At 36.9% G+C, this 27366-nt stretch overlaps 1 protein-coding gene across 2 annotated transcripts in view; it reads left to right on the top strand.

Annotated features, from left to right (window-relative positions):
• LOC115242113 (bifunctional heparan sulfate N-deacetylase/N-sulfotransferase) overlaps positions 1-27366 on the top strand; it is a 122946-nt gene that overhangs the window by 28760 nt on the left and 66820 nt on the right. For both annotated transcript variants that reach the window (XM_029818184.1, XM_029818183.1), the window contains exon 2: positions 25484-27197. In XM_029818184.1, the coding sequence (XP_029674044.1) occupies positions 27022-27197 (176 nt within the window). In that variant the 5' untranslated portion in view covers positions 25484-27021. The remainder of the gene's footprint in view (positions 1-25483; positions 27198-27366) is intronic.

Here is a 27366-nt window from a genome sequence, read left to right as displayed (position 1 = left end):
CGACGACGACACGATGATACTTGGGATTGACCTGACTGCTACGTGTGCGACCTGACCACGGACGTATCCTACCGTATCCGAAGTATTCATACTGTGGATTGTCATTAGTAATGCAATGACGATACGGGTGGACGAATACGAAGCTAGAGAAAGACGAGACTTGCTTCGGTTTACGAGCGAATCGGCTGCCTGACCGAAAATTACTCCCGATACGTATCGGGACGTCTATTGTTGGCAACATAACGCTTGCGGAATGGCAATCTAGTTTGACGTATTATATGCCTTGTTTGGATATATAGTGCTCGGCTATGATCGAATGAAAGACTACATCGAGATCGATCATAGCTCTGAGCGAGTAAATTCTATCTAAGGGATTGACAAGCGCTCACAGAGCAAATTCCAAGAGGTAAACCGCTGACCAGAAATATGTGGGAGGAGTAAGCTCGAATTATCGCAAGCCGTACGCAGACAAATCGGAAAAGGAAGAGAAATGACAAAGAGCACGCGACCAACGAGCAGCCGCGATAAATACACCGCAAAATTTGATATCTGCGCTTGTCAGAGTAAAATATCGACTCATTTCCTCCGATAACTCGTTTTCGATCGTCCATTCACGATCGACGTGAATCTCGTCCGTGCGATGGCTATAAAGCGTCCGCGTGCAACGGAAGGACCGTTTACGAGGAAGGATCGTTCGCGATCGCGAGCCGAATTTAGCGAACGCGGTTGAGTAATCTCCGCAATCTGCGTTAGCTCGCTTGAGCGATGCTCGGTCAGTTATTCCATGACTGAAATAGATAGCACATGTAAACGGTGTATATGCATTTTGTACACGTCATTGTCAGAAAAGCTGCTTAAAGGATCATAGATGAAAAGCCGAATCGATATTGAAACCTGATAATAGCAATATTTCTTTATGGAGGGAAATCCGGAAATTAATCTCTGACTGATCTACGAAAATTAAATATACAATGCCATAGTCGCGATTTATTTTAATTCATATTTTTGACATATTAATTATATTATATTAATTATATTAAATTATATTATATTAATTATATTAAATTATATATTTATAGAAAGAAATTGGCTAGGGAAAAGATATATAATTTGTTCAGAGTACAAAAAGAAACGCATGCTACTTCAAAGGCTTTATCAAGGGCTCTTAAAAAACGGGAGAAAGAAAAAAAGAGGGGCTGCTTGTGTAGTCGGTCGTGATGCTTTATTTGAAAGTATCACGAGACCGACAGTTAGGGTAACCGTTGTTGGCTATCTACGCGGTTAAATAAAATCGGTGACGAAACACACACGGTGCAATTCAGAATCTTTCTCCGTCCCCTTTGTTTCCGTGTTGAAAATGAAATTGAAAAAACGAGTTGACGGTGAGGGCGAGGGGCACGGATGTGCAGCAGCAGTTCATTGGACGAAACTGCCAGAGAATCGTCGCGAAAAGTGTCGTCGGGTAACGCAGCTGCGACAACAATGATGTAGTCTACTCTCGACGAGGTGAAACGCGCGAAGACATTCCTCGGTTGTGTCCGACGTTCGCCAATTGGATTTGCGGCCGTCCTCTTCCGACCCGCGACGTACTAGTAACACTTTGACAAAGTCGTAGAAGTAGTCCCGAGGATAACTCCCTTGTTCCCCCTTCGCATCCAGTCCATTCACCATCCTTGACCATTGCCGTTGGATTCAGCAATTACACATTTATGACCGAACTCCTTCCCGAAGTTTGAGCGCCATAACGACTCGCTCGCGCTAATCTGAATAATCTTATTTCACTTACTTACTTTGCCCGAGCTGTTTATCGCGCTGGTTTATCTCTGCCCGAGACGGGATTAAATTCTCCGACTAATGCATCGGGACCGTCTTGATCGCCGCTTAATTGCATTTTAGCGGTTTAACGTATGTACATGAGCGTGAGAGAGGAAATCGAACCTCTCTTTTATCCTTTTCTCTCTTTTATTTTTTTTTTTTTCCTTTTAAAAAAAGAAGCACGATATAATCGACTTGTTTTTACGGTGCAAAATTTGATTGTCAGTTTATACATTTTAACGCTCTCGGAATTAGGACAAATGTATTCGAAATCGGATTGGTTTCAATTACCGGCCTCTACGGTTAAACATGGGCGTGGGAAATTTGTACATTTGTTGAAATAACCCCACGAGCTCTTTTCCCGAATACCGCTTTCGCATTCGATGCGGTTTATTAACTTTTCGACGATCGCGCATGGTACATGTAAAATGAACGGCGCTGTATTCGTCTATCCGATTTCGGGGATAGGTAAATCGCACTCGAATCAACGCAGCAGAGTATTATTTTTAATTGTAACTGGGTAAAATATTCAGTTACGTTGTTGACCATCTACGATTATTGGCGCGAGAAGATTGCTCAAAAATTCTCCCGCTGTTTTCATATTTTTTCACATATAATTTATACTGCTATTTCAAACCGATATCCATGAGGTTGTTTTGCATCGTTCGTTATTTACATGTCAATCGTGGTTTAAACATACATTTACCGTATATAGTTGATAAAAACTCTCTATTGGCGACGTGTCGTTCAATTTATGTTATATGATATATGTGTGTCGGTCTCTCTCAAATAATATATTTGCAAACAATTTTATACCACTATCGAATTCAAAATAATGGGGACGACGTTTAAAAAGTTGATAACGGACGTTAGGAAAAATCTCGATCAATAGGAAATATATTTTGCCGCAACGAAACGGACACCGCAGGCGGACATCGGCTATGTTGCTGTGACGGGCCGAAACCGTGATGAACGTTCACAAAATCGGATCGTTTTCAATTACCAACTGGCGCCGACATTGCGATCCACGGGAAATTTGCAGTTTCATTGAAAGCGTCGCTGCATTTTTTTCGTCGCTGATGCCTGCGATCCGCTATCACGAAGTTCGCGGACGGCATCGCGTTACCGTATGTTGCCGTGCGCGCACACAGCTTGATCCATTGACTTCAATCAACGCGGAAGTGTCGCGAAAGCCGATCTGCGCTCCAATTACCGTCTGTTCGTACGTCCATCGAGCTCGCGATCTAACCCGATTCACGCGCGTACGTATACAACCGGTCCAACAGTTAAGCGAGCCACATGGTAAATACAGTCATTAAAGTGCGATGCCTACGCGCCTACCCACGCATTCGACACATTTGAATGTCACGCGCGTTGTGCCCACGCGTGTGTCACGACACACGGGAGAAAGGAACGACGGATAAACGATCGATCTCTCTCTCTCTTTCTCTCTCCCTTTGTCAGTTAGCATTGCGCGGTTTTAAGAGCCTCGCACCTCAAACATGTGCGCGTAATACGGGACATCCATCAAAGTGTTTCGTTTCAAGGGTTACATATAATAGCATTGATAGAAGACGGATACTAGGTACGCTCCTATCCCGATAAGCGATGGTATTACGCGCATTTTATCGAATATTTCTGAAAGAACTCTTTCAAGTCTGTGATATGATACGTTTGTGGCAATGATTGGAAGTACGACTTATACAGTAGTTGTTTCTCTAAAATTATACAGAATTATCATAATTATTATAAAACTCTACAAGAGAGATTAATATTAGTTTTTTCTTCTTTTTTAATTCACAATACATACAATCGATGAATGATTTATTATTTTGACAGCTAGTTTACATAATAAATGACATATTGCGGAGAAACAGAGAGAAAGACAAATAAAGAAAAATACCCTTTATTATTCAAATTTTAAAATAAGTTTTCCAATATTTTCCTTGATACAATCTTATTTATTGTTAATCATTTATTACATGACACGACCCAGTTTGCGAAAAGCGATCTGTTATCTGTAACGGTTTAGAAGTTCCGATTCTGTTTCTGCTCTTATCCTTTATGATATATGCGCATAATAAATTCTTGGTACAGTCGATGCGTACCAATGTATTACGAACTTTGTAGATTATACTATCAAAGGAATTACTGTCAAAGGACGAAGAACGTTATAGAAGCCAGGAAACGCGGCGTTCACTTGCAGATTAACGGTTGTAAATCGTTGCTTTTCGTGCATTACCGCTTGGCTGAGCACATTGCGGAGGTACGAAAAATTTGCTTTAACAGCACGGGTTTTATTTATTACCGGTGACACACGCGGCAGATGATCATGCCTGTTATTCTGATGCCGTCGTAAATCTGGCCTAGTAACGCTTGACATAGTTTTCGCCCGGACGTCATCGGCACGGTATATATATATATACATATACAGTAAACGTTTGATAAACTATAAGACTAATAATCAATCGTAATTCACCAGATAAGTAAACCGTGAGCCGTTTCTCGCTGCGAGATAATTATCAAGTGAATCGGCTATATATGAAATAATCTTTCTCGTTACAGCTGATTTCGCCATTTTTTGCAATTTTCTCTACTCATATTTGTTAATCATCGAGCCAGCGAGCGAGAAGTATGACCGGTCAATTATACTTTCTTTAAAAGATAAATATATTACTTCAATAATCGAAAAGAATAGCACGTGAAAAATATGACGGATTGAATAGCAAAAGGGGATGGATAAAAGCGTTGATTATCTATGATGTATTCTATCTCTCGGCGCGTCCAGAAATGTGATGCGATTTTTGCACGGCAACTCAACTTAATGCTTGAATCGAGGGCGTGATGCACAGAATTTAGTGTAGCAAATTTTAAACATTTATAGATCAAGGCATAGTATGTATTTCGGGCTTTCTGAAAAGCATAAAATAGATTGTGCATAATTTGTAAGTTTAAAAATATACTTAATCATACATAATATTATACTTTATAATATTGGAAATTTTATGTTAAAGAAAAATATTTTATAAAAATGCATTATGTATGTGTGTTCTCCTTTTTTTGAAGCGTACATGTATGTCAACATATTTATTATATAAATATCATATAAATATTAATTTTTCTTGCTAACAATGTATTGTGGAAAAACTTGTGATTAATCCCGAAAGTTATGTAATATTTAATGGATTCCGAAGAAGAGAGAGAGAGAGAGAGAGAGAGAGATTATAATTATATCGCACAGTATAATAATTTCGTTGTTTTTATCATAATGTAAAATATGAAAAATCAGGGAACCCGATATTGCAAACGTTTTTACGAGCTTTGTCGGTAAAGTATAAAAAAGTAGTACGGGTTTTGCACTCCGAATTCACGGACAATAGTTTTGCGACGCGAAATGCAAATGCGCGACGGATTCCGTTAGAAGTGTTGTCGTCCGTGTCAGCTTCATAATACGGCGGAACTTTGACTCGAGTTGTCTTTGACTCGAACGGGCGCGAATCTTGATGCTGCAGTTCCCAGAGTTGGCGGAACAATTGTACCTCGGAACTCTACTAATGCCTCGTCGAATTCGGGGCGGTAACACCTTTGTTGACGTGTTCGCTCCTTAACGAATTGGTAGTTCCTTGGATCTTCGGTAGTTTCGAAAGTTTCAACCGCGCATCATATACATCGGCGCGCGAAGTGCTGATTTTATTAATTCAAGTAACCTGTAAAATAGGTTAAATTGAAAGTGTCAATAATATCGATTACGTATACTTTACTATATCTTAAATTGCACAAAATATTGCGCTAGAGAGAAAAGACGTAATAAAATTGCTTTATAAAACTATGATTTTTTTGTTAGCTATATATAATCTTATTTACATCTCAATTATACATTAGACGCACATATGACGCACGTAATTTATTGCTTTGAATACAAATGCAATGCCTTTGGGCGAAATACATCATATTACTTTTTATACAATAGAATCACGCAGTTTTTTTTGTAAAAACGATTAATAAAAGATTATTTTTAAAAGATAAAATTACGAGACAGGTTTTTCTTATCACGCAGTAAGCAACAGCGCTTAGTTAAAGATCAAATGCGTTTGAAATTACTATTTCTTTGTTTTGGAGAGAAGCATAAGCTTCTTCCCTAGCGGCACAAAAGAACGAACTTTGTCGCGTGACGCGCGTTCTCCTCTTCCACGAGCAAGCGTCTGTTCCCGTATTCTTTCGAAAAGAAAACTCTTGCAAAGTGAACGGAGACCGCGGGAGAAAACGAGATAAAAAGTCGTAGATGTTTTGATTGCATCGCGTTTCGCTTTTCCTTTGTAGTGTCGACGGATCATCTTGATCATCGTATGTTTCTCTTACAATTAGTCGAAAACGAGAAGCCCCATACATACCTCGGGCGATGAATGTACATACAAGTCATGAACGAGCGTTGCGAGAGACGAAAATGTGAAATGCGATTCGCTCCGATGATCGAATATATACTTAATGGCCTGATCCATTAACCTCGACAATATCTGCGCACTATGCGCCACTAACTTGATACAGTATACCAACATGCTAACGATGACATGAACAAATTTACTTTTGAAGTAAAGTGGCATACTTTTCACGAAGGCTACTATTATAACATTGGCGAGTTACTTTGAGAACATTATGTAATATTATGCCGTTCTGTGACCAATTTTCGAGAGCAAGATATTTAAAGAGTGTATGAAGCTGGCGTATCTCGTTTCGTGGAAACAATATAATTAAAAATGTTGGCTTTATTTTTAATAGTTCTATAATTCTTGATTCAAATAAATAGTACTAATGGTTAAATCAAAGAAAACATCTCGGAACATATGTACGAGTATTTTTATGACAATATTCCATTTTCGAGAGTTCTAAAACAGTTCTAATCATATTGAATATTGAGCATATTCATGTATTTTCTTAAAAAGTCTAATAGTAGTCTAGTATATATATTAAATAATTTTTTTTAAATAATTTATTTCACCCGGAATAGGCATGTCACGTATTTATATGAGATGCTGATCAATTTTCGAGAGAGATATGGTTATTCTAACATAATTCTCTTGTATAATATTGAGCATATTTTTGCATTTTCTAAAGAATTTTAATCATTAGCGGTATTAAATAATTTTTCCATGAATTACTTTCACCTGAGAAAAGCATACTTGCATCTATCGAAATAAGAACTCTTTAGAAAATGAATGAATATGCTCAGAACTAAACGAGGACTGTTATGAAATAAACAGAACTCTCGAAAATAGACCAACATCTCATTTGGATGCTCGTACATGTGTGCATTCGCTCGTGACTATTTTAATTGCTGCTTTTTTACTTTTAAAGGGTGTAACTTTTTCTATATAACTCGCGTAAAATTATAAATCTTTAAAAATCTGACGAAAAATGATAAGAAAAATTTGTTGTATGTGAACTTAACGTCTCAGTTTGTCTTGTGGCATTTTTTAAGGTTTAACGGTTATAATTATTTATTTAAACTATCTAAAACTATTCGAAATACAGCCAGAATTTTCACGAAGTAATACGCTAATGTTTACACACACACACACACACACATTTAAATATTTCTATTTTAGAGATTGAATTCTTATATACGAGGATTGTCAAATTTTTAAAAAGTTTCAATTTCATCTTAAATTAACTATAATTAATCTTATTTTTTAAGACAAGAAGATTAAAAATTTACGTGCTAATAAATATACTCATGAATTCTGCTACACTCCGAAATTAAAATAAAAATTTTAACAGTATAGAAAAACTTATATATATATTTTTATAAAGCTTATATCTTAAGTTTGTAAACTTCGGTATGTTTACCGGACTGTAGCCGTTAACTCTCGAAAAGTTCCCGGATTCCGTATCGAGCAAAGGTTTACCTCTCGAATAAGAATGCTAGGCTTGTAACAACGACGTAAGTCAGGCAACCGTGGAACGTTGATTCATGGCGTATAACGTAACTCTACCCGGACGATCGGATTAAACTTGACGCCTGGCGCACCGGCCCTGCCAATACCCTGTCGTTATACAATATCGACGTGCCACCGATAATAGGTCCAAATTTACACCCTGCTACGATGAGATATGACCCTTCAAACTGACGCATTCAAGACTTATATAGGCTCCGCTAATCTGACAGATTACTGATTTTGACCGGATAACGACCTACACGCTATTCGAAAAAAAAAAAAAAAAATGCGCTGCATATAATGAACAAATAAATCATACGTTCGTAAATATTTAAACCAAATTTTACTTTAATACAGATTTAATTTAAAGCTTGATTGACTCAGTTCGATTTCCGATGCATGTCAAGTAAAAGTAATGGCAATCGAATAAAATTCTAATTAAACTAAAAATAAATTCAAATTTATTTAAAGAAATAGATATGTATTATTAGTTGGCATGTTACTTATATATTGTATGTAATAGTTTTATCAAACAAGATATTATTTTGTATAGATATGTTTCCGTATTTTTCAAATAATCTTTTAGGAAGATCATCCACGTCCCTTCCGATTCCGTAATTGCGCGCACGACGCATACCTTTCTCGATCCGGTATTACGTAATTGGCACCGTTTATGTCATGATTAGCACGCACGAGCAGTAAATACTCGTTACGCTTGGCTAAATTCCATTGATTCCTCGCGCATGGCAGAATTACACGATTAATTTTTAATGCCAGTATCCGTTGTAACGAACCGCGCCATAAGCCCGGACGTCTATTTCATAAAAATATTTAAGTTTTATAATGGAGGATCCGCGCGAAAATCGATCACTGTATATGTGTATATATATATATTTATATATATACATATATATACATATATACGTATATATATATATATATATATTGCACTCGTTGCGCGCCATTAATGACACCGAGCCAAAGTGGCGGTAAGTGGTGAATGTGTGGCAGTCGTGTTAACGAGTCTCCGATAGCGAGCGGCTCGACAGCTGTTAACGTGCAATTAAAATGACGGGACAGAGAGAACCACCGCGGCGCCCAGAACCGACGGCGACGGCGTAAAATTGGCGGCGGGCAACGCGTTCGCCTGCAATCGCGACTTGCTCGGCGCGTAATACCTGCATCATTAACGGCGAGCGCGTAGTACACCGGACATGCCTGCCTAATTACAGCTGACTAAAGCGTTTGATTATCGGCACGTGCACTGAGATAATAGCAGCACCCGGCGTCCCAGCTACGTGATCGAAACCGGTACATCGGTAAACGCAATTTCCGGCTAAAACGTATCTCGCGCGCACAACAACGGTCACAAAATATAAACGTAATTCAATCCAATTGTCCTTTTCTTGTCTCGTTTTTTTTTTTTTTTTGTATCTGCAACGTCGGTTTGTGATCTTTGTCCGTGATCTCGTAACGTTTACAATAGACAGAGGGAGCGAGGAAGCATAAAGCGCAAATCTTCGCTCTTACATCATTAAACTCGTTCCGGTCGAGATACTTTTCTCGTAAGTGGACGAATCTTCTCGCTTCTCTTCACTCTTGGGATATTTTTTATTGACCGTCCTTTTTGATGCTGCGCTTCGAGTTCTTTGATATCGCAAACCTTTGACCGGACAGCAGCCGTGATCATTAAAGATGACTGATATCTTCTTAGAATTGAATCGTCTTATTGAAATATCGAATTATAAAAGCCGTATTTTTTATTTAGTTTATAATTCGTGAATAGATCCATAGAAAGGAACTGTATTATGAGATATTTTACATTTCGCGAACATCATCAAATCAATATCTGTTTCATCTCATATCATGGCGATTTATTGATAACAAAGGCCTGCGAAATTAAGGTGTTAAAAATTGTTTGAGGATTATAGATGGTTTCCTACGTAAATGTGAATACAAATCTGGCCATAGAAATTGCTTATCACGTTAGGTTTTTGAGATAAATGGGGTAAAATGATTAAAAAATGACGATTTTAGCTATATTCATGAATTTACAGAGAAAGCAAATTATTTTTTATATTTACTAAGTTCATAACTTCTAACTGGTATATCTCGGCGAGAAAAAATCACACACTTGCAAATTAAAAATTGATTTAATATAAGAAATAATTTGCTTTCTCTGTAATACTTTTATGAATATAGCCAAAATCGTCATTTTTGGATCATTTTACCTGATTTATCTCAAAAACCTAACGTGATAAGCAACTTTTGCCAGATTCGTATTCGAGCGCACAAAATTACGCAGGAAACCATTAATAATTCTCAAACAACAAAACCTCGCAGGTCTGTATAATGTATTGCTACTCCACTCCATCAGTTCCTTAAGCAAATATTTATCATGATCACCATAACGCCTCGATAGTCATCTAACGATCTTACGGTATTCTAAACTTATCGATACTCTCCAGATATCGCGATAGACCTTCTCTCTCGTAATATCCTCGCTCTCCTCGGCTTTTCCTTTCCCTTTCGCATATGTTTGGCGCACATATCATGTGCTCTTCGGCGGCGCCATCCCTTTGCTCTCCTCCTCTTTTTTTTCTCATCTTCCTCTTATCCCGTATGCGCCTCATCCCCAGCATCCTTTCGCGCGCCTCCCCTTCGTCGCCATCGATCAGCCGGTACTTTATCACGGCGCAACGTGTGTGCACATACTTTATCGCGGGTGCCGCATTATGGCAATACGTCAGCGCGGTTTTGCCAGCATCAATTGCTATTCAAATCAGCGCTGATCGTGCCACGGACAGGAAGGATGGCTGCTTACGATAAGGGGAAAAATGCGATGACATGCAGTATCACGATTAACCAAAAAAAGATTGTTTTCTGTTTCTTTCGAGTTAACGATCGCGAAAGTATCAGCGGATTAAAATAACGATCTCGTCTGATGTTTGTATCATTTTCACTTTAGTAAATCGTGCGTGAAATGTTAATGCAATATATAGACTGACAATTAATATTTTTACGCAATTTTATCAAAGAATAAAGAGTTCATATAAAATATAATATGTATTGTTTATATAAAAATGAACTCGACAAAGTTTCAAAATTTGTTTGCAATACCATAACTGAATTGCTCACAATAAGACCAGAAACGAGAGAATATGTTGCAATTATAACACGCATAAAGGTGAATTTGATTTGATATTGCGAATAACGCGCATATAAAACATATGTTTTATCGCATCAACTATATCAAGATTTATTTTTTGTTTAAGAGTAATGATTGAAATGAAAACTAACAGCTGTGTACGAAAACGCGTGTGTATCTACTTCCAAATTATACTTTCCCGACTCGTACGAAAATATGTACTCTCGGTGCATATCCCTGATTGATAAAATAGAGTGTATTAAAGTGTAAAGCAAATTTTTTTTTCAATTAATAGGGAAATTGATATAATCGTGCATATCGGATAAATATTGGTAGTACGTTGGTTTTAAAGCATCAGTGTGCAAATACAGGAGAAGTGAATTTTCATTTAATACTATATTGAGATTTTATTTAATTGAAATTCACGGATAAACATGAGTTGAAATAAAATTATTAGAATTTTATACATAGCGAATCCCACTAATCGCATTATTTTCTCTTCTTCCTTCATCGTATTTATAAAAGTTACTGTCGGAACACGAACTGAAAATAATAATCACATTACTCAATTTTAAAAATATTTATTTTCTATATTATACGTACGCTTCTTCTTTCTTTGCGGCATAACTTTTTTTTAATTTTCACTTAATAATTATTTTTAAAATTGTATAAGTTTATTCAAATATTGAATGCACTTATTACATACAACGTTTCGTTTAGATTTGAGTTTATCAAACAAGTATGAATGAATTGAAAAGTTAGTGAACAATACACGTTGTTCACATACCAAGGCCATATAATGTCGCAGAACATTGGAAATTTCGAGAATGGAAAGAGTCCGAACAACCGATACAACGCGTTTCAACAAAACAGCAAATAATAGGGGATGTAGTTTTTGTTGCAGTTTCATGATTCCAACTTCTCGAGCATATATTCGTATTTTCAATAAAACGGCAAAAGTTCCATTTCAGATCAAAAATTTCTTTGAACATCACACAAATAAAGGAAAGTATTGCGATCGATCTAGAAATAATAAACCGTTTATAGAAATTTTTGTGGATCAATATTGCGAGAGGATCTTTAAAAACAGTATGAGAGATTCTAACGTACATATGATTCTTTTGCTAGTGTGTGTGTGTGGTTCACGAGAAGCGTGAATATCGGATTGGAAAGATGAAAAAACTTGTACGTATAAATCTCTTGATATAAACCGATAATATCTCGTATTTGCGATGTTTCCTATCGATCATTCCATTCGCGTATGAAATCTCGTAAAAAAGTCTCGTTCATTAAGGATAACAGTCGGATAGTTATTGGATATTTCTGGTTGAAAATCTGACTCGGGGATAACAACGTTTTAAATGGTATTCACGAGATGAGCGTCTTTAATGCGATTTATACTCGGAACTTAACGCGGTTAATGAAAAATTTAGAGCTTTATAAACCGATAATATCTCGTATTTGCGATGTTTCCTATCGATCATTCCATTCGCGTATGAAATCTCGTAAAAAAGTCTCGTTCATTAAGGATAACAGTCGGATAGTTATTGGATATTTCTGGTTGAAAATCTGACTCGGGGATAACGTTTTAAATGGTATTCACAAGATGAGCGTCTTTAATGCGATTTATACTCGGAACTTAACGCGGTTAATGAAAAATTTAGAGCTTTATTTCACGTAAATACTTGCAAAGATATTCACGATATCGTCTCACGTTATATTGAATGTAATTACAATCTAGTAAATGAATTTTCATACGATTCCTCGTCTAATTGGATTTTATTTCAATCGCTACTTCCGTTTTCGTGTATATTTTTCGAAGTTTAGTACGAAAAACACTGAAAACAATATTTACCCATTCGGTAGAAATTAAATGAATCTCGAATCGGGTTGTCAGTTATTTAATAACGTTATTCAAAATGACCTGCACACTGCCTATCGATACTAACGAGATACGCACACGATGCCATAATTATCGCTTTTGTTTTAAATCAGATCAAAAGTAATCATGTACTCTTGTTATCCAAGCAGTACGAGCTTTTATTTTGAGTTACGATTCGTTTCGTGTGTCAGTTTCAATCATTTTATTATTTCATAATCATTCCGTTTGCAATGTGGAAAGGCGAAATTTATTTCTGCATTAATATTCGTATAGCATTAAACCGGTTTCATCTGATCGCCGTTATCATCATCGTTTATTTCTCAAGATACCGAATTAATTGTTAATTGACGTATAATTTTCTCGTATAATTACTCTAAGGGATATAAAATAATATTGTGCAACGGATAAATTAAAATCAAAATAAAATTAGTTCTTAAATTAGTATTAAATATGCATCGTTGATAGCGTGGCTCGAGATAATCCTGGCATACAGTCAAATAAACGGGTTATTGCGGAAAATAAGTGCGATGTATTCAAATAATATTAACTTCTCACAACGCCAGTTTTATTAGAGCAATTCCGCGTTGCGTTTGTAACTTGATAACGCAGAGAATTATAATTTTACAAATATTTTTTTCAGCTCTCTCTTTTGAAAATTTATCACTAATTATACAGTTATCTCACGACGTTTTTTTTTCCTTCTTTACCATGGACTAAAATTATATCATTTATTTCTAGATTTAGAATGTTGATGTTATATAAAATTACCATGATATCCAGCAGAATGCCAAACGGTTATATACAAATAACGCAATATAATTGTTCATAATTTTCGTAATTATATCCTGATTGATTTATTGAGATAATGGTTTAAAAGTGTAATGTGGCGGAACAAATGTACATTATTTTATCCCGACTGATGTAAGCACAGATCATTTTAGAAATCCCCGACGAGAGAGAGATAGAAAGAGTGCACAGCCGTTTCCATATTATTATCCATATTATTATCTATATTCTTTAATACTCTTTAATACTCTGTGTATCATTAGTATAATTAACACAAAAAAAGTGCGACATACATTTATAAAAACTACAATATATCGCGAGAGGAATATAGAAAATCTCATTGAAACATTGCAATCATATAGTTTTCGAAATACGAAATTGGGCTTCATTAAAATGTTTTTATTTTTTTTTTTAGACAGCAGGATTAATCTTTAAGATTATTTTCTACCATTATTAAGGAAACCAAAATTTTTTTGATTATTTTTATTCAATGTAATTTGGGATTAATATGTTTTTATTATGTCATGTTTGATTTCAACGGATTAAACTTTTCGAATAAAAAGTTCTCCGATAAAATTTGTACATTTCAAGCATACATGTATTATATTTGCTGCGATCAATGAACGTCGTGTTGTAAAATCAATGTGGTTCGAGCGATTTAACCGAAGAAACGCGATTATTGCCGGAGATAACATACATAAATCGTCACATTATCAGTCTCGTCGCGTTATCAGCCAGTAATGCGAACAAATGATCTAGTAAAAGACAATCCACTTAATAGAATGTTTTAGGTTTTAACTTGTGATAGCGGAATAACTTTGAGAAATTATTAAAATCTTTTTCCGGGTTGCGTGGATGGTTCGACCTATAATATGATGCGGTGTCTTCGGCATCGATCGATTATGTTCCTGTAGTACATGAATATATACACATCGGGAAAGAATTAAAATTATAACAACCTTTCGATATCTTATGTAGAATCAATTTAATGACTACCTAATACAACGTGCCAAAGGCCATAAGGAATGTATGACTGAACGACGTGCGTCGTCATTCTCGACGTTTTTGTGATTAAGCGATTTTTTGTGACGATATCGTGTCGAGATTGTTTTAAAATTATACCGTATTTCTGGTAGAAGTTGCGATATGATATCGTGACTACCGGTTATTATAACTTGTAACCGTTGTTGTTGTATATTAAGTAGATAGTGTGGTTACAAGAAGCTATAAAACATCAATATTATGCATAAATTTAAACGAAGAGTACGAAGTCATGATGCTTATTATTATACAACACAAGATATGTAATGAAATCAAAACAATTATAATTTTTATACAAGCTATTAAATTGGTCTTAAAAAATGATCTTATATTCAAATAACAGCACATTGTGTATCAGCATATAATAATATCACAGTTACTCTATTGAAGTAAAGTTTGATGAAATCTTTGAATTTTTCAATGTATCTATCAAAATTAATCTCATTGTTAATACATTTGTGTTACAACATGATAATGATGATGATACATTGCCACAATATACATGATACTTAATTATGATATGGTACGATTATTATAGTGTTATTATAGCTATTACGTATGATAATAATGTACGCGTTATTCCATCGTAATCGCGCACAGTGCGTTGTGTTACTTCACTCTAGTATAATGCAAATACATTATCAGTATGCAACGTGTTTGCCGACGATAGTCGCGTTGATAACAATAGTATCGTCAGGCATTGAAATAAACCTGGGAGGTACGTGTAAAAATTGTAACACATTATTGATTCTAAAAAAGATATTTTCTGATAAAAAATACGCTCTCTCTCTCCTCTCTTTGATTTCCTTTGAAACTTTAAATTTAAATCATGGAGAGAAAGAGAGAGAGAGTAGTCACGTTATTTATGTTAAGCCGTTAATACCTTATGCATGTACTTCCACTCATATGCATATACTCGAGATTTAAACTACTTCTCTAGTTATAAATTTAAATATAGTTCTTTGTAGTTGGGTTATTACGCTCCGGTTGAATCTTTAAAAAAACTCATCAAATATGCCTATCACACATGATGGTATTGTTCGTCCCTCATAAGACGAGCAACAATATTTAAATTTACAAAATTGTAAAATTTAGAGCCTTGATAAGGCCACAAGACAAAATCAGATTTATTATAGTTGCTTGTGCAAATTTTATGTCATTTTTTTTTTTTCCTTTTGCGCATATACAACGGTTTAATGCGTAAAAGTAAAATACCCTGCGGGTAAAGACGACGACGACAACGATGACAACGACAGCCACGATGCTTTAAGCGACCACGTCGCGGACGAGGGACCGTAAATCCGCGTCGCGGAAGTTCGAGAACGAAGCGGAGGTGTACGAGGTGAACTCCGGAATGCCTTGGGGCAAAACGAAAAAGAGAACGTCGTGTTGTAGCGGGAACGGGAGTCGAAGATGCGCTGGGGATGGTTGTAGACGACGGCGTTGGCGGTAATCCTGGAGGTGTGTAGGTAACTGCACAGTGCGCACCATAATGCAGATGATGCGCGGGACAAGTGGGGCAAACTTGGGATGGTAAACAGGGGAACCGTGCATCATCTGATAAGAAATACATTTCGATGCTAACGCGCGGCTTTGACGTTGGAGAGGTGTGAATTTTGCAGTCCCTTTCTACGTCACACACGTAACGAAATCGCCAGCGGGACAAAATTTACCGCTGTCGACCGAAATTGAATTCTCTCTCCTTTCTCGAGACCCATTATATTTTCACAAAGAGAAAATCTATCGCCAATTCCTCAAGAAATTTAATAATAATATTCGACAATGGATATTGAGTGACGTTATATATGTGTATATCGCTATTCGGCTGAAACTGTATTTTTTGCTCGCGAGTATTACAAATATTTTACAAAGAGAAAATCAATTCCCCCAATTTCTCAAAAAATTTCATAATAATATTCAATTACAATAGAAACACATATTCACATTAAATGCTATATTAGTGTCAATACACTCTTTGGTTTCGAATAAACATTATTTCCGAAACCACAAGCGATTACATAGCGTGTATTAATGTGCGAATTCATCGCTTTATACCAATCAGCGCGATTGTCTATTAAATTGCTACATATATTAAATAAGCTTGAAATGCATTTATCCCTGACACTAGGCGTTTATACAGCTTCGAACATTTCAATGGACTCGGCCGAATTGAGTTGATTAAAGTTGAAACGCTCGTTATTGTTGGCAATCTGGCAAGCAATTCTGTCACACGCGCATAAATTACTACCGCTTATGAATATACGCGTCCTTTTGTTTTTCTGTTATGCGATAAGAGTTAATGCCTTGATGTGTGATATAACTTATAATATCACGATATAAAATGTTATTTATAGAACAGCTGTGTGGCACAACTTCATCTTGTCTCTGAGCACGCATGCAAACATACGTGAATTTAATTACCATAAATCGTTAGTACAGCCAGCGCAGCGCGCAATACCGTTTTACGGTCCCATCATTAGTGCAAATATCGTAGCCTAGCGTTCTAGCCTCTACAAGTCGGTACATACGACAGATGTTAACACCGAATTAACACGTACAACGTACGACTACACAGCACTATGGGAAGTTAACAGCGTTACCGGCACGTCGATATGATCGCAATTTCAGCTTACAACCATAATTAACGCGTACTGTACGAGCCGTATGCTTGAGTGGACTCTATTAAAATGTACTTTACCGACCATTAATTGCAAGAGATGCAAGCAGGTCGTCTCGGAACTCACCGGATGACCGTCGCAAATGTTAAAAATCTTTTACAATATATATATATATATATATATTGAAAAAGTGTGTGTGTGTGTTTAAAAGGTAAAGTATTCTCATTAGTTTTGTGACGGTCATTAAAATTATGAAAGTACTTGGTTAGGATTTTTGAAGCTGTTTTCTGTTAGATCAACATGTAATTGAGTTGCACGATATGCTATTTGCGTTATATGGTATTTTGTTATTTGCCGTTTATTTTATATTTACATATATGAGATTATATAAAAATTTATAGAAAAACATATAAAAAATTTATATAAAATGTTAAATAAAAAATCAACATCAACGCAAAACTATTGTGCATTTATGGAAACATTACGCTTGTGGTATTTATGATGTTAATTAAGTACAGATAATGAATAAAATTAAATTTAGAAATTCTTGAAACGGAAATTCTAGAGAATATAGATTGATTAGGATTGATATGGAAATTGCTAATTAACATCCAGCAAATAGCAAATATTACAATGTCCTCTAATCACAGCCGGGGCATAATTACATGAGCTAATAGGATCGTTCATCATCAAAACGCATAGCAAAGAGTTGCTTTATTACTCTAATCCGCGTATAATATTAATCAGTAATATTAATCGTGATGTAAATATTGTAGTTCTGCTAAATTTAATAACGACGTCGATAACCCGTTTCTGTGTACACGAACGTCTCTTCCGTGTTTGCACAAGTACTTTCATAAGCGGATACAGAGTCGTAATTAGACGCACGGTACTCGCCGAGAGAAGCACTCGAAAAGTAAACGAGGGACGAGTGAGCAATAATCCAACAAAGACATGCGCGCACAAACCTACACTGACACAAAGGTACATCCGTACGATAAGAAACAACACGTGCTTGTTTTACATGCTTTTGCGCGAAATATTTTCCATTCACATTTTGTTATAACTTTTGAATCTTGTGCGCGAAAATTGCATTATCAATTTTATTAACAATTCAATATACACATATATAAAATTATAATGATGGTTAGATCCATTCCACTGCTGTCTTTCTCGGCTTATTTGGCTCTTTTTGACTCTGTAAAATTTGATTTGGATAACATTTATCTCGTGTATGTTCTCGGCTTAATTGGCTCTTCTTGACTGTGTAAAATTTGGTTTGGATAACCTATATCTCGTGTATGTCGCTCCTTGTTGTTATTTCCTAGAAAATTTTAATTTTAATTTCAAAAAACTCGTAAATGAAACGCATTCATTATCCGCGCGCTCGTTGGTGATGTCTTGCTACGGACATACAACGCCGAAGAGCAGCATCGTTAATTAATGATCACCGTTGCAGTTTAAAACAGATTACATCATATTTACTCCTTTTTAAAATTTTGACGTAAAAATAAGTTTATTTTTACTGTAATTGGAGAATCATGAAACTGATATTAGCACAAATAATGGTTTAAAACTTTAAATTGACAATGTATATAATTTCATATTTTATCTATATTTTTGTACTTTTTAATTTATATGTTTAAATATTTATATGTTAAAATAATTGTACGTGTACGATAACAAAAATATCACTCTACAATGATTGAAATATATTGAATAATACTGGTTATTTTTATTACACAGGATAACGGGGAAAACATAATATACTTGAAAAAGGTGATTTCTCGTGCAAAAATAAGTTCAAAATGTAGAGGAAAATTTTTGAATCTTGTACGAGATTTTATTTTCGAGGAAATCGACTTTAAAAATTGAAAACAGCATAAAATGATACAACATTCTCTCTACTAAAAAAATAAAGTTTATCTTGATACTTTATACGCATAACTCTTCTCTTCTTCGGTAACTTAAATTATTTTAAATCGTTTTATTAAATGAAATATTGTATAATACTAAAACAGTTATGTATTAATAGTCATTGAAAAAACAAATTTCATCATATATATAAAATTATTAGATATCGATCAAATTTAAAAAGACATATGTTATCAATTACCTAAATTCCAAAGTTAATTTCCTCAAAAACAAAACAAAAAATTATTTTACATTGTTTTATTTTTGAATGAGAAATATCCTTTTCGATTTTACATTTCGCTACCTACCCTGAATATGTGTGAATAAAGAGAGAGAGAAGCAGAGAGTATTTGCTTTGATATGTGATATTATTGCATTCATTGAAGTTGTTATTATTGTTGTTATTATTATTATTATTATTACTTCCGGACTGAAAGCGCTAACGGCAAAGCGAGTTTGATCTCGAAACGAGCACGTGCAAGATGAAAACTGCGTGGAAGGGCACCCATAGCTTCTACATTCTTTCACGCGCCACGTCGCAATTTGCACAAACTTCGACGCGCTCGCGAAATTCCGAGACCGTTGAAGAAAAACGAGCGACAGGACGAATTATGACGATACGTTAAATATCGGGCGACACGAACGGCAGTCGTAAAGAGGCGTCACCGCACCGCCGATATGCATGTGCATCTATCTATCTCCGGTCGTGTGCATCTGCCTGTCTGTCTGTCTGTCTATCGCTGTGCGTGCAACGGCGTCGAAATGACAGCAACGCCGTCGACAGATTGGCTCTCCGGTTGTGGTCACGACGGATAAAAATACATCGACGAAATTTTGCTGCGACCGCAAATGTGCCGAAAATTGCTACGGCAAAACCCGCAAACTATCTCCGCGGTGCGCTGCAGAACGATAATAATGGGATAATCGCTCGTTTAGTTCGAAGAATTGCGTAACTTGTTGCGTAGGGTGATAAAATGTATCCATTTTAAGTACCAGTTTTGCAGTTGGATCTTGATTTTTTTTTTATTTTTTAACTTTTGTTTTCCTTATTTTATTGAATGCTACATGTTTCTTTATTAGATAAATATATAATTCGAATTTTAATTTTATAAACAATTGTATATCCATCAACCTTTGCTCGGTATAATTTAGATTTAGAAAATGGATGGGAATAAAAAACAGAGAATGCAAATGAGATATTTGCACATATCTTTTTAACTATAATGAATAATAAATATTTAAGCGAGCAATTAGCATGCTACTAGGATGCATTAAAGATAGAAAAAAAATGTTTTCTTATCAGTACCAATGCACAATTATCGCTTTCCCTCTCTCCAAGACTATCTTTTATCACTGCTTTATTCCACATTGTCCGTTATTATATCCAACATCATTTTTTAATCAACATCATGAAAACACACAGAAAACAGCGGATATTAAGTTTCTTATATATTACCACGTTTTTGGAAAACAGAAATATTATTAGGCGAATCATTATAGACGTAACATGTATTTTTTTGTAATCCCAGGAATATGGAAGAAGAAAGACAGAGAGAGGAGAGGAAGAGCAATAGATATGAATAGCGGAAAGCATTGATTTACACAAAACGATCCTAAAAAGCGCATTGTAATGCGCGTACGAAAAAACTGCGCGCCTCGTCAGCTAGTTAATTGCTTTTTAAGTCGGGTAATATGCTGAGGCCGTACTTCATCCGCGCGGCTTTTAAACCACTGCCAAGCCTATATCCCCTCCCCCCATTGCAGCATGCTGGAATTTCATCTTAACCGTTAATGCGCCACTTCGATGCTTTTCGACATCATAATAATGTTACGAGCCCAGCCGTTAACTTAGCATCTTTATTTCTGAAAGAGTCTCTTAATTATTGCAGAATTTTTTACTTTTTCTACGCTCTGATTTGTGACACTATTTTCGATATCTTGAAATAATTTAGCAAATATTAAATATATAGCAGTGCTTGGGAATTAAACTATATATATATATATATATAACATAAATTAAATGTAACATTTTTTCTTTCTCTTTATGACATTAATTTTTTTAAATAAATTATTTATACTTTTTTAAATTTTATTTATATAGAAAATATATTTTCCTCAGTTTATTGTGTATGGTTTTCCTTGCGCAACTCGATGAATTACAGATATTTTCTTGACACTGGAAACCTTTCCGTATAATCACGTTGCCCTCGCGAACGAGCGGTATGCAAATTCTCAGCTAATTTCCTCGCCCGTCTACGCGACGAGCTTATTTCTTACGGCACGTGGCTTGTAATTATCGGGCAGGATATTTGATTTCCTTTACGCGAGCAAAGACACGCTCTCATGCCATTTCCAGTGTCTCCCTGTCTCCTCTGCCTACTCTACGTGTTCGCGCACACCAATGCACTTTACAATTAGATCTAAAACACAATTTTAAAAAAATGTCGCGTCATTCTAATTGTTCGCGTATCTCGCGCGTGTATCTAATTTCGTTGCAATACGCGCGTAACATGCATATGTTATAATGTTACAACACGCGAGCGTATGTATATGTTTCGCTTTATCGATGCGTTGTTGATATCACTTTAGCGCAGAATTTGCGATTTTAATTCGCGTATTGAATATGATTGTCGATGGAGCAGCATAAATGATAAATCCGCGCGCGATTTGTGCGTATTATATTTCTCAAAAGTTTCGTTTTCGCGCACGCATAAATGCGAACCGTCTGCTTCTAGCGAAAACCACAGAGAGATGTCGAGCTGGCTGCATTTTTATTATATCACGATATCATAGTGCATACATAGTCGGAGCAGCAGAGGCATATGAATATATATGTACGGAAGGAGGGATGACTGTGTATGTATGTGTTCGCCAGGTTCCTCGGATTTAATTTCACGCTTCTATTCTGGCCAAAAACGCACATGTACGCACAGGGATTTGCGTGTGTTCGCAGAAGAGTACGTCGTGCATATACGTGCAACGAATTGCGCCGGAAAGCGAGAGACCACCGTGCCGGCCGACCGGTTAGCCGGATGGGAAAGGGGAGGAAGGCAATAGGAGTTATTTCCGACCGTTGTTTTTCATGTTCACCACTGTCGGAATATGGCCGACGAAAATGGAAAAGAAAAAAAAAGTTATATCCTTTTATGTGTGTGATAGATTATAATCCAAGGATTACATGTACAAATCAACAGAAATTTTCAATTATCCGTCGTTCGAAAATGAAACCGAAACTCTCGCGTGATTTCGCGATGTTCCAACGCGGTGGATATTCGACGTGTATATTGCTGATTCCTTTATTAACACTTGAAGCCAAGCGTTCAATGAAGCAGCAAGACATTTAAACGTAATGTGCATGCGTATGTGTCATCATCGAATACTGCTCTTTCGCTCGAAATTCCTGTGGAGATTGCTCGATTGAATAATGGAAGTTGGTCTGCACACACATTAATAGCTGATGTTTCGTAAAGTTTCCCATCGATTAGGAAACACCTCATAAACTCAGAATAGCTTTGGGATAGACAATATTGTGTGTACGATATATAAAATAGGTATTCAATTGCTCTTGATAGAAAAAACTTATTCTTTATTACGTTCTTTTAACTTTTGATAGAGCACACATTGCTAACTTTAATAAAATTTAAACGAGTTTATTTTATTGTATTATATTTTTAATAAAAATATATGTATATTTGGAAAAACTTTGTAATAAAAAGATACTTATTTTCTCATTTCATTTTTTGCGAAGAAGGTGATAAATTTTCGGGTTTCACGTTTGCCCTATCTCCCCAAAAAATATGTCTCGCTTGGGAGATTCGTATATGTACGAAATACTCTCTTGGGAGGAACTCCGATTTCGCAGCCTTTGTTTCACGACGAAATAAAAAGAAACGCACCAATCATGCTACGAGAAACAGATGTGACGTTTCGAGATCAATGTTTCTGAATTTCTTCATCCAACATGTGACAAAACATCTATAAAAACAGGATTGGTTATATCTTTTATTGTTTCCCCGTTCTAGTTTATTCGTTTCCCATTCAATATTTATTACACTTTTATTCTAACTTAAAACTTGTGCATACTTAAAATATATACCACAGATCGATATTCCATTCCACATTGATGCTCAGAAACCTTCCTCTGCCTTGAGAGATGTATCATCAACTATTGATGGCAATCTCGTCAAGACTTTTCGCTCTAGAAACATAGAATTGAAGAAAGAAACTGAAATTGAATGGAAACCATTTTTTAGATTAAAAATCACATTGCGTACTTAAAAATATGCTTACGTTTAAATCATATATATACATCCTAGATAGTTGAAATAAAATTGAATTCAACCGGACGAAACCGGAAAACGAAGGGAAGCTATGATTCATTTCCGCGGGGCGGAGGAAGAGAGATGGTTTTGTTCGAACAAATAATCAGAAGGAAGTTCCCGTAATCATTTTGCGCCAATCGAGTAGTTTTCTTGCGCAATCTCGCGATCCCCGTGCATTTACGTGGCTTCTCCCTTTAAATCCGCGCACGTGATGCATTCGACTAACGACTCTCTCGGGGAGCTAAAACGTGTCTCTTGAATTAAGCACCCGGCACCGGGTAGATCTGGAAGGAATCTCGAAGGAATTATTTCTGTGCAATAAACGAATCGACTCCACGTGGAGCGAAATTTGCGAGAAAAGTTGCTTCAGTGCGTTACGCCGGAAAATATTACAGAGCTGAATGTGTGCTGGAGGGAATTAGGGAGACCTTAGTGCGGATGTTTTCACATATATCTGAATAAGAGCGGGGTTGCCATAGCGATAAATTTTATTTACTGCTTTTGTTTAGCGAGATAAATAACTTGGGGTTGCTTAAAGAACGTAGGAGAAAGCAGCTATACGTATTTTGTAATATTACCCCTGTGAAAGATTTAGAAAGAGATATCATCTCTTATGATTTTTTACACATCTATAATATATATTCATAATGAAGCGATAAAAGCAAAAAAGTACATGTCTTTCAATTAGCAAATGCTTGTATCTCACTGTATTTGCATTAGCTGCTTTTAATTTATTTTATATGGATGCGTTAAAAACACTATCAGTTCAGTAAATAACGCGTGACATTGAAGGAACAATATCTATTCTCTTCTATTTTCGTCTCTCTAGCATGTATAGCGTAAATGCATAACAGTTGTCGTTGTTCAATTTGCATGCATTGTGTTCGCGTCAAGCATTTGTTTCGCGCCGAGTTTCATTCCGAGCGAACTATCTCATCATTACACGTCAGCGAGTCAAAGAACGGAGCATTTCGATCGAGAGGACGATGGAATAGAAAAGCGGGGAAGGTATTACCAAAGTTCGACGAGTTCCCCCGTCCACCCATTAGCGTGTCAGTCATTCCGGCCGTGTAATTAAATTCTGTGCGCCAATGTCGCTGCGCGGATCTCCGTCCTTCGCGAGCAAGTCTTTTCCGAAGTTACCCGTATCCGCTCTCTCTCTCTCTCTCTCTCTCCGCTGATTCCTCGAAATCAACCGGGTGTACTTTGTATGTGGACGATATCAATATTTTTCCTATTTCGCTGGGAAAAATGTCGGGTCAGCTTCTGAAAAAGGCGGAAAAGAAAGTGAGACGTGGGATCGGGTTGCGCGGAGGGTGATATTCTTCCGGAGGGCCTCCTTGACATCGATTCTTCTATACATTTCCACCGTTTCTTCGCATTTCTTGCCGCTCCGCAGTCTCATTTTCAATTTATCCCCGGCGCCTTTTTATCACATTTTTCGTCTCTCCCACCTTTAGTCCGACGACGAATAGACCTGCGCGAATACAACAGATAAAATGAAAGTTTGTATCGCCGCGGGGATGCTCGCTTAGGGGAGGCTCGAAGGACTGATTAATGAACTTTTTGCTGAGGACGGATGTATAACCGGTGAGAAAAAAATTACTCGAGAGGAGGTTAGTGGCAGCGGAGAAAGCTGTACTGCTATGGCTGTAATACGGTCGATTAATTGGAGTTGTTGGGTGCGTTAATCGTCTGACCCTTGTTGTTTAATCGTTTCGAGATGACTTGCGCACGCGTATCATCCCTTTTTATATTATTTTCGCGAGCGATTGATTGGTGCCAATATTGATTTGTAACTGAATAATTGCAGCTGAAAAAAGTAATCTTTAAAAAAGAGATATTTTCCGATCCATAAACTCTTTCACGTAAAATATTATTTCAAACTTAAATTAATAATTGAAAAATCTCATGTGTATTTGTGTGTGCGTATACACACGAGTATTGCCGGTAATAATATCTCACTGCGTTATATTTATTTTTCTTTATATTTTCTAATTCTCTCTCCATTCTGATTGTTGCAGAACGATACCATGGGATTCGTGGTATTCCCCGACGCTGCACGAGAAGGGTCGCCGACGCAAAGAGATAAACTCTGAAAATTGTTTCGCGTAGGAAGAGAGAGCATTGCGCCTGTACATCGTTTCTAATTGACAGATAGAGGAAGGAGCCAGCGGAAGATAACTAGAAGCGGGAATGAGAAGAGGGTCGGATGAAAGATACGAAATGTTCGAAATTTACGAGTGAGTCGGTCTGCTTGCACGTCGCAGGCTCCAAAGTGGTGTCTTAAGGGCGGTCGTGCACCATAACAAATGGTTGAATCGTGAACCGGCTCGCCGTGCAACGACACCGGAAGCAAGTGGCATCTATCCAGCAAACGGGAAGGTCCGCGAAAATTCGTAAGAATAGGATGTAAAATTTCAAGCCCATGTTTGCATGTCCTCCGCGTAGTGAATTGTGCACGAAGAGATCGTCGACGATGAGACGGCGCGCGTTTTGCGACGATCATCCCATGGGAGAACACGTTACGATTTTTTAATACGCGCGATTTGGATCCTAAAGATGATGAGACGTCGCGCGGCTCGATATTGAAATTTCGAAAAGGATAAGATCCATGGTAATCCGGCCAGATGGGTTAAAGACGGCCGCGATCGACGGCGCGATCCTCGTGCTGCTTGCGAAATGGCGATCGTAGCGCGTTCTCGAAAGTGCAACAAGTGGCGTAGAGATCCTCGATGCTGAGACGTCATCGATGTTACCCGATAGACGGACGAGGGGATTTGACCCGGGACCGATCACGACCGGTTGGATCGAGGCTCTCGGGCAGAAGGATCGTCGTTGTTTCCTAGGGTGCGCGATGGACCGGCGAGATTAAGCGCGTCTAATGAACTCTGAATCCGTTTCTCTCTCGTCTCGAGTACGATTGTCTCGAAATTTCTTCATCAGGATTCTCTTTGCCGAACTAAGTAGATTTACCTTGACCAATGAATCGAGAATCGAGAGGCTTCGATTCGATGCTGTTGCATAACATCGTCAAAGTGTACTTCATTGACCGAGAGATCGAAAGATAGACAAAGAGTAGCTCCGAGCTGGAATTTTAACTTGAATTTCGATGGTTTCTCTCGAATTCGAATACGTATATCTACCGATATCGTCAATGCGTGTGTGTGAGATACTTATAAATTAAAGGAAACTTCAATTTATACGACGCTTCTCCAAGGCGAGAAAGATTAGTATTAATATAAATTAATATACATATTAATATACACGTTGGAATATTGTGGACTCCAATATCATTGATGCTCGAAGAAAGACTGCAAACGCGAGTCCATGGCGACGAAGGCTCTCGATGTTGAACAGACGAAAGAGACACTCGTTGGGAATTATCAACGATTCTCGAAACTACTACAGAGTCTCTTGTCAGCGGATCCAGTGAATAACGTCGTAACGGCGTTCACGCGCCACAGGCAAACACGTCCACTGACTCGCTCAAGGACGGACACTTTGCGATAATCCACGTCAGGGCGTTGTCGCATTCGCAGAGACGTCGTCGAATGAGACGATGGTGATGAGGATAACCGCGAACGAAGCTGGCGTTCCTCTACTAGGCGCTGTTGGTCCGCGCTATGTCGTCAAGCAGGCGACGGTGAAGCGCTGCGTCCTAGCGCTACTTCTTATCTCCGTCGCCAGCATATTCTACTACACTCATTACATCATCAGCAGTGGACCACTGTCCAGGTAAGTACAAACAACGAGTCAACAATTCGGAGATATTAAAAAAAAAAAAGTAATCGTTTAACGTAACACTTTCTGTCTCATAAATAGAAGATCTTTTTTTCAAATCATTTTAAATCTATACTTTAGAATATTAAAATTACATATGTTAATAAATCTATTTTTCATATAT

The sequence above is a fragment of the Formica exsecta genome, unplaced genomic scaffold, assembly GCF_003651465.1.
Source record: "Formica exsecta isolate Colony F162 unplaced genomic scaffold, ASM365146v1 scaffold568, whole genome shotgun sequence".
In the NCBI taxonomy this organism is placed as follows: Eukaryota; Metazoa; Arthropoda; class Insecta; order Hymenoptera; family Formicidae; genus Formica; species Formica exsecta.
This window is presented reverse-complemented; position numbering and strand designations above follow the sequence as displayed.